At 45.6% G+C, this 8,607-nt stretch overlaps 1 protein-coding gene across 4 annotated transcripts in view; it reads right to left on the reverse strand.

Moving 5' to 3' along the window:
• LOC137415012 (receptor-type tyrosine-protein phosphatase kappa-like) overlaps positions 1–8,309 on the reverse strand; it is a 566,119-nt gene extending 557,810 nt beyond the window's left edge. For all 4 annotated transcript variants that reach the window (XM_078783392.1, XM_078783391.1, XM_078783393.1 and 1 more), the window contains exon 1: positions 8,092–8,309. In XM_078783392.1, coding sequence (XP_078639518.1) covers positions 8,092–8,182 — 91 coding nt within the window. In that variant the 5' untranslated portion in view covers positions 8,183–8,309. The remainder of the gene's footprint in view (positions 1–8,091) is intronic.
• Between the last annotated feature and the right edge of the window lie 298 nt (positions 8,310–8,607).

The raw sequence follows: 8,607 nt of genomic DNA on the forward strand, positions 1-8,607 counted from the left end.
TTAAATTCCTTGCAATTTGTCAGTTAGGGCCCAAAACAATTGTTTTGCACACATACTGTAATTGGAATACTTTTTTTTTTTAATGTGTGATGCTTAAAAATGGCATCTGTTCATTAATATTTTACATCAGGAACACAGCCTGATGCAGAATCCCAATAATGTTAAATCATAGAAATGAAACCAAAATAGTCGTTTGGATGTCTCTTCCCAAATGAAATGCAGTATTCATACAATTAATACAAAAATAGGATCGCGGGTCCTGAAGCTCACCTGGATTAGGTCACTCAACACCCCCCCCCCCCCCCCCCCCCAACAGACCACGTCATTCCCTGATATTTTTAATGCTGTGAACAAACTTTGGTACATCATGGGTGATGAAGGTTGCAATTAAGTTGCATTGAAATCACGTGTGCAGTTTTGGAGGAGAGAGAAAATACCTATTTTAGGGGGTCAAAAACCCCCACGTAGAACCCCTAAAAGAGCGTAGATTTTGATGCGGTCAATACATCTTCGTTAGGCATTAGATATGAAGCTTTTGGCCAAGTTTCATCAAAATCGTGTGTTTGGTTCAAGGGATAAATGACTGAAGTGTTTACAGACCCACTCACTTACCTACGGACACTACTCGATTGCATAAGCTCACCAGACCAAAGCCCAGTTGAGCTGAAAATGGCGGGAATTGTCACCCTACACCCCCCCCCCCCCCCCCCCAAATTTATTTTTATATCACTATACTTATTCTACCTAGCCTGGTGTTGGCTTAGCGGTTAGGGTGCTGGTTTGGGATCCTAGGATCCTGGGTTCGAATCCTTCTGAGGTCGGAAAATTGAGTACCAGTTCACTGGTAATTACCCGAGTGTCGTAAGAGGCGACTAACAGGGTTGGCGGCAGGAAGAGCATCCGGCCATAAGAACATCGCTTCAAAAAGGGGACAAAGGTGCCCGAAAAAGGCCAACCCCTGCTCTGCAGGGAAAAATGGCCTCTAAAGGTGGTTCTACTCTACTTATTTTACCGAACTCACCTTCCTTTCACTCACCCCCCACCCCTCCCCAATCACTGTCACTTCATGCATGTAATTTGTTGATAGCTAAAGAGCGGTTACCATACCTTCACATATGTCATTTGAATACGCCTTGATAGTATCCAAATCCGAGTCCAATAAAAAAAAAAAAAACATCTAGTTGGACATTGCACAAGCTGTTATCAAAGTCAAATCGTTTAAGGTTTAGGGTTAGTTAAAGAAGGCCTTAACTTCACATAATCACATGTGGTACTTTCAAATCCCTTTCGACCAAACAATCAACAATCACAATTATTTTATTGTTGCATGGACGGCATAACGTATGCTCTTCATCATTGATCGAATACAGGTGGGAAAAGCAGTTTAATGTCTCCTCTGAAATACAGTGTTGAGTAGCGGATGCAGGGAGGCACACACGTGCACACATGCCTACTGCGCAGCCATCCTCCCCGCCAACGAGTGGTAAGGTGGGTGGGATGGCGGTGTCAGAATTGAAAACAAATCCTGGCAAAGCAAAGCCGCCGAGTCTTACAGCAGAGTGAGGAATGCAATTCAAGATTTTCCTGAACAAATCTGCACATAAATCATACAGCCCAAATCCCCACAGACTGCTCTTACTACTTGAACACATTCATTATGACTTGTCACATTATCACAGTCCCCTCCCTCCCCCTAATGCTGATGCACAGTTATATTCCCACTTTTGCCACCGTCGCCAGAAAAAAGTAGAGTATAAGTGAAATCCATGCTTTCCAGCTGTATTCACAGTTCAAAAACCCACAAAGAAAGGGAATGTATAGGGCATGGAAACTGTACACCTTGCACACCCCTCTGATACCTTTTCCAAAATCCCGACAAACGGCATGCATTGCAACACAGCATGCAACAAATTAAAATAATTGCAAGTGCTTGGTGCTGAAAAGCACAGCCAGAGATCAAATGGGGGAATCAGTGATGGAATCAGTCACTTGCTGGGATGAAATGCAGATTTATTACATATAGTCATCGTTACGTCATGATCATCCACCTGAGAGCTGGCAGGTCGGATGATAAGCTGCATGACCTTACTAGCTGATGACACAACTGTCCATTAGGCCTTGATATCGTTTTGTGACCGCCTTGTAACTGTATAAATGATCGATTGTGTCATGCCAGCACCACATTACGTGTATGCAGGTAAGAAGGTGTTTCAAATTAAGCAGAGTAACGAATGTACTCGTAGGTTAACAATTTTGAGTGCATAAGTGTTGTTTGCATTTGTAACTAATCCTCAAATCACATTTCCTGCTCTAGGTAGCACAGGTGTTGAAAATCAAGACGGCTGTAAAAGAGATAGCAACAGGTGTGTTTCTAATGCGCTCGATGTTTCCTCCGGGGAAGGCTGCTTGAGAGTCTTCAGAAGAACTTTCAACTCTCGTTAGAAGCCAACGCGGTAGGAATCATGGGCCAATTCCTAACCCAAGGAGCGGTCCAACAAGGCTCATGAGGCTGTCATCATTATGACCGGGCACTCGTCATGACACCTAACTTGCGATGAGGACGGCAAGATGGCAAGCGAGGATGAGGATAAACGCTCACTGCATAAGCGCAATCAAGCTGGCCTAATCATCTCACTTGCCACGATTCTGCTCAGCCAATTGGAGCAATGTCAACACAACGAAAGAAGGTGGAACAGCGAATAATTATTTATTTTCAGGTCAACAGAAACTAAGCCCGTTGATATTGACGTGTGATTGCCTGCACATTGTGCTGCTGGAGATGAAGTACGAAATATTTAGAGAACATTTCCATAATTCCAACTCATCTGCCGTGATGAAGTACCCCAACTGCCAATGAAGTCCCTCGATAACTGCAGAAATGATTGTGAAAGTCTGGGCCCTTGCATGTCTGCGTGTGTGCGTGTGTTTTTGTGTGTGCGTGCTGCACACTCAGAGGATCGCAGAATAGAGACCAATAAGCAAATCAAAACAACTTGAAAAGCTTGCTTAATGGAAGAGCACGTCACCACTGCACGATAGTGATACAGTAACGATGTCACAGCTGGTGTATTGCAATAACACTTTGCACTTTTCAGGCATGTCGTCAATGCTAAAACAAAGTGCAAACACGTCGTGCTCATTTCATATAGCCAGCAAAAGAACAATTACATACAATTTATTGTAAGAAATCAGCAAAAAAACACTACATGGTTAGCTCAAGTATTCCAAGTTGAAATTTGTTGCAACCTCCATCGTAGCAAGTCATCTGCCTGGCGAAATGCCAAGGGTAAAATGCTTCCTCGGCAAACACGCCGTCATCACTAACGATAAGATAATGAGGGAGGTTTTAATATTATGCATGAGCATGCAGTCCAGCTTGTGGTGGAACAGGACATGAGGGGTGGGGAGAGGGAGCACGGAGTGTGTCAATGTCATGTGCCATGCGCTACTGACAATCTGTTCTGCACCAAATTTCAATACTGCCACCTTGATCAAATGACGTCACATGTGCACAGAGATTACAATGTTTTATACTCGGTATAAAGAGAGGTACTTTTAATACTAGAATCGTACTCGGTAGAGCATAACTCCACCAAGCTGAAGAGTTTATGCTTTCTATCCCACTGATAGGCCAGATCTGGATCTGGACCTAAACCAAAATAATCACCTTGTTCTTGGCATCTAACCAACTCATCCACCAAGTTTTGTCACAAGTCATCCACAACTTTTTGAAATATTGTGCTATATATATCGTTTTTGGCACCATCACTCGATGGTGAAGAATCACATTTAAAAAATTAAAATTCTCGTATCCGGATCTGGATCTTCACCAAAATAGAGATGATTTGTCCTTGTCACGTACCCAATCTGTCCACCAAGTTTCGTCCAAATTCGTCCATAACTTTTTGAGATATCCTGCTATAATGTCGGTTTTAGCCCCATCACTCAATGGTGAAGAATCGCTTTTTAAAAAAATCCTCGAATCCAGATCCGGATCCAAATCTTCACGAAAACCTAATAGTTTTGTCCGTGTCATATATCCACCCTCTCCACCAAGTTTCGTCCAAATTCGTCCATAGCTTTTTGAGATATCCTGCTATATGTCGGTTTTAGCCCCATCACTCGATGGTGAAAATGACTTTTTAAAAAAATACTCGAATCCAGATCCGGATCTAAATCTTCACAAAAACCTAACAGTTTTGTCCGTGTCACATACCCACCCTCTCCACCAAGTTTCGTCCAAATTCGTCCATAGCTTTTTGAGATATCCTGCTATATGTCGGTTTTAGCCCCATCACTCAATGGTGAAGAATCGCTTTAAAAAAAAAATACTTGAATCCAGATCCGGATCCAAATCTTCACCAAAACCTAATAGTTTTGTCCGTGTCACATAGCCACCCTCTTCACCAGGTTTTGTCCGAATCCGTCGATACATTTTTGAAATATCCTGCTATATGTCAGTTTTAGCCCCATCACTCAATGGTGAAAATGCCTTTTTTTTTTAATCCTCGATCCGGATCCAGATCTTCACCAAAATCAAATCATTTTGTCCATGTCACATATCCACCCCTCCACCAAATTTCTTCTGAATCTGTCCACAACCTTTTCAGATATCCTGTTCACAAACAGACAGACATACAGACACGGGTAAAAACACAACTTCCATCCACCTTTGGTGGTGGAATTGAAAAGTACCATTAAAACCAAAATCGAACTGGGGAATTGCAAAATAAATATTTGTTGATATTTTCATCTTCACATTGCTCAAGGAGGATCGGTGTGCAGGCGAGGTGGATGGGAGGATTGGTAAAGAGCTGGCTGAAGTGGGCAGGACATCTGGTGCGGATGGAGAAAGATAGACTTCGGAAGAGAGCAGATGCGTTGAGAGTGAAGCGGGAGAAAAGGGGATAGATTGTGATTGAGATTGGAGGATTATATGAATATGGATGTCAGATAGGTGGTGGATGTTGATATAGAGTGGAGAGAGATGGCTAGTGAAAGGTGGTGGAGTATTGTGGACAGAGTAGACCCCATATAATGGGATTTTGAGGAATAACAAGAGATTTCATTTTTGCAGTTCAAAACGTGATCGAATTATTGAATGAAGTCCCGAACGAGGCATGGATGTTGCTCACGGATGCCGATTTTTGCAAATGGGCACGTCGCACGCCATTCATGCCTCTACCTCTGTCTCTGCCTGAAAGAGTCCTTTTCAAACCCATCTGAGCAGAGCATAGCTGCCGCCAAGCGATTTGAAAGAGCCCTTGCAAAGCTCTGCCCTGCGCTACCTTCCATGAAATGTAAATGTAGCGACGCCTCAACAGTCAGATTCTCGATCAATTAATGCCGAGCAGAGGGATTTTTTGGAATGAGCAATGGCACGGTGGAAAATAAATGCCATTATTTGGACGAGTTGTTTTGGAAGAAGCTAAGAGCCAAAGCGAATTTGCAACCCTGTGCTCGTGCACCCCCCTCGGGCTTGCCGTGATAACGCGGCGTGCGCTTCACAATTTACAGCTGTGTCCCAGCTAACGCTCTGAAAATTACCGGCCGCGATAGAGAAGCGCCGTCACTGCCAATGCATTTGCAACCTTGGCTCGTGAGCCGAGCGGCGTGAGAGGCAGGAAGGGACCTGTCGGCCAACACGACCGTATATCTGCACACAAGCTCGGGTAAGCAGTACAATGGCCGGGGTTTCAAAGGACACTGCAATTGATCCGTGAGCATTGTGGACACGAAAAAAAAGATCTGATATTTATTTATTTTTGGTATCGACCAAGTACAAACATTGATAGTTAAACGAGTGATCCTCATGCAGAATACAATCAAAATAAACCTTTTGTACTTGCATGTGGTGAAGTACGATGTCGGTGGCGGCTCGACTACAGGGAGAGTAAAACCCGTGTATTTTTCGTGATACTCACATGCTAGGTACACACATCCCTTTTTCTTATTTCTCGCTCTACAAGAGCACGCACGGCTCATGGGTGAGCAAGGATAAATTAGCAGTGGGGTAGTGGGTCAACAATTTGGTACAACCAGCAAGATAACAAACGAAGTGAAAAAGAAGAGGAAACACTGAAATCGGCAAACAAGAGGGTTACGTTAGGAAGGGTTAGAAGACGACCCCTCCTTTTTGTATCTTCAGATGAAAAGAGCGGCCGAAGCAGTTTCCTAGGCGATTGGGCACAATCCTGGATGGGTCGCCACTCCGACACAGGTCAGGATACTCAAATGGCTCATTCATCCCAGTAAGCTGGTACTCATTTTTTCGACTACTGAAGCATGGCAGGCTGAGTCAACCCACCTGGTGTTAATCACCGGCACGACAGGAGCTCAAACTCAGTATCCTAAGATATTAAGCCAACCACCTTAACTGCTAAGCCAACGCCAGGCTTTAGTAAGGGTTAACAGGGGTAATAAAGATCATGGGTCATGGTGGAGGTAACACGAGGTGGCGGTGCAATGCTTGCTCGAAACCCTGGAAGGAAGAGTGGGAAAGAACGGCTCCAGAAGATGGTCCTTAGACTGGAGAAGAGGGGACTTTTAAGAAAATCTAAATAAAATTGGTACCAGGAGTATTCACCTATTCTTTTATATAGTTGAGAGAGGCCATGACGTCATTGATCTCATAATGTTGAGGAAGAAAAAGACTGGAGGTGTAGTTGGGGAAAGGGAATCTAGTAAGGAAACAAAACGGAACACCCAATCACCAACCGAGCTAATGATTCAGTGTGAGGACAAAGGTGCAGGTCCATCGTTAGGTCTGAAATTGGGATTATGCATGATATTCACCAAGGCTTGAACACTCCTTGAGGGGAAGGGATGGGACAAGAGGAGGGGGGAGGTAGAGTCTGGGAGGCTTGTTTAAGCCTCCTAGACGTGGCCCGCTACCTCATTACGTTGAGAAGAACTTATGAACTTTTTACTTGGATAAGAGGCTGGGATGGTGGTGGTTTGCAGGTGGCCTGTGGCTGCTGGTTGCATCATTTTTCTGGAAGTTCGGCTATGCCGCTGATGCAATGCCCCGTTACCAGTCAACTGGTACTCATTATGCCGAACTCGGAAGGATGACGAGCTGAATCAACCAACCTGGTGTTCATTCAATGGCAGGAGCTCCAACTCAGGACCCTAAAATCTCAAGACACGTTGTGTTTTTTTTTTTTTTTTTGTATACAAGATCGAGGCTCGTGAAAGAGCGAACATTAATCACACAGAAAGACAAACCGACACATAAAACATATAACATCGGGAGCGGTAGACAAGATGGGGAGAGAGGGGGAAGGACACAAACACAACATTTGAGAGCAGGGACCGAGAGACATGGAGACATCGAGAGATGTGGGAGGGAGAGGGCTTTGGGGGGGGGGGGAGGCATGGGAAGTTCACCTTAACCGTTAAGCCAACGCCACACTTGGGTGGGATGGTGTATTCCAAACTTTATCGAACCAATAAAGTTGCTTTGAGCGACCACTTCGTTAAGAAAAAAAAAGAAGAAGAAGAAGTTGGCCAAAAGTTTGGTTTGTAAAATGTAAAACGCGTGCGAATAATTGCGTCATCGCTCCCACAGTATCGACACTCCTTCAGCCGGACTCTTCTTCCTCGGGCGGTACACCGAGCTAGTACAAACGGCATTGACGCCCTCTAACGCGCAAACAGCGCGAAACGAGGGTCTCAACACGTAACATAACCCGACATTGCACCTCCCCGTCCTGACTTGGCGGCAGAAGCGCCTTCGTGACCGTGACGTCATTCGTGACGTAACAGCGTCAAGGCTCCGATGAGCGTTGCGTTTATTTGTCGATGTCCGTGCAAGTTTCGCGCGTCCGGCAATAACATCGCGACACGCGCACAAACTTTCCGAGGAAGCACAGTTTACACTTCCCGTGAGTCTCGCATTCCCCTTTGCAGGTGACGTCGTACACGTAATACCGAGGTGAAGCTGAAACAATTATCACTTCGGAATTCGTCACAAGAATAGGGAAGATAAACATTGGGAAAGAATTCCACCATTCGGTGTTTATATATTAATTTATATCAGCATCGCCGAAAGAAGAGTGGGACCCGAGGTGGAGCCGCCGAGTCGCTCACCTGAATTCAAGGTGTGCTCGTGTTCTCGGGCGCCACCAAGAAGGGCACGGGCCACCAGGTTCAAGACCACGAGGGTGCCGCAGAAGCGCATGACGAGCGAGGCACAAGTGGAGGGCTCAACGGAACCCGCTCCGCACGCCGACGAAGAAAGTTTTCGCAGCTGTTTTGGCAGCTCTCGGAAAGCTGCGGCTCCGCACTTACATAACGGAGCGCGTGCGCGCCGGGTGTCCGCGAGCGCGCACTGCTCGCCAATAGGAAACCTCGGCGACGAGTCTCCGCCCCTCGCTCCGCCCCATCTTCGCGATCGTCCGCTCCTCGCTCCGCACATTTACCTCTCCCCATCCTCTCCCCCCGCACCCCTGACGAACCACCTCCCACGCACGTAAACGCGCACATCACCACTTAAGCTTATCGCCACACAACGGCGGCCCGCAGGTGAATTCAAGGCACGAAATTATTTGGCCTTGAATATCAAGTACTCGGCGCTTTGTTGTTTGAATTACAATAGAGTTTAAT

Source organism: Myxine glutinosa, chromosome 8, assembly GCF_964187855.1.
Source record: "Myxine glutinosa chromosome 8, kmMyxGlut1.1, whole genome shotgun sequence".
NCBI classification, from domain to species: Eukaryota; Metazoa; Chordata; class Myxini; order Myxiniformes; family Myxinidae; genus Myxine; species Myxine glutinosa.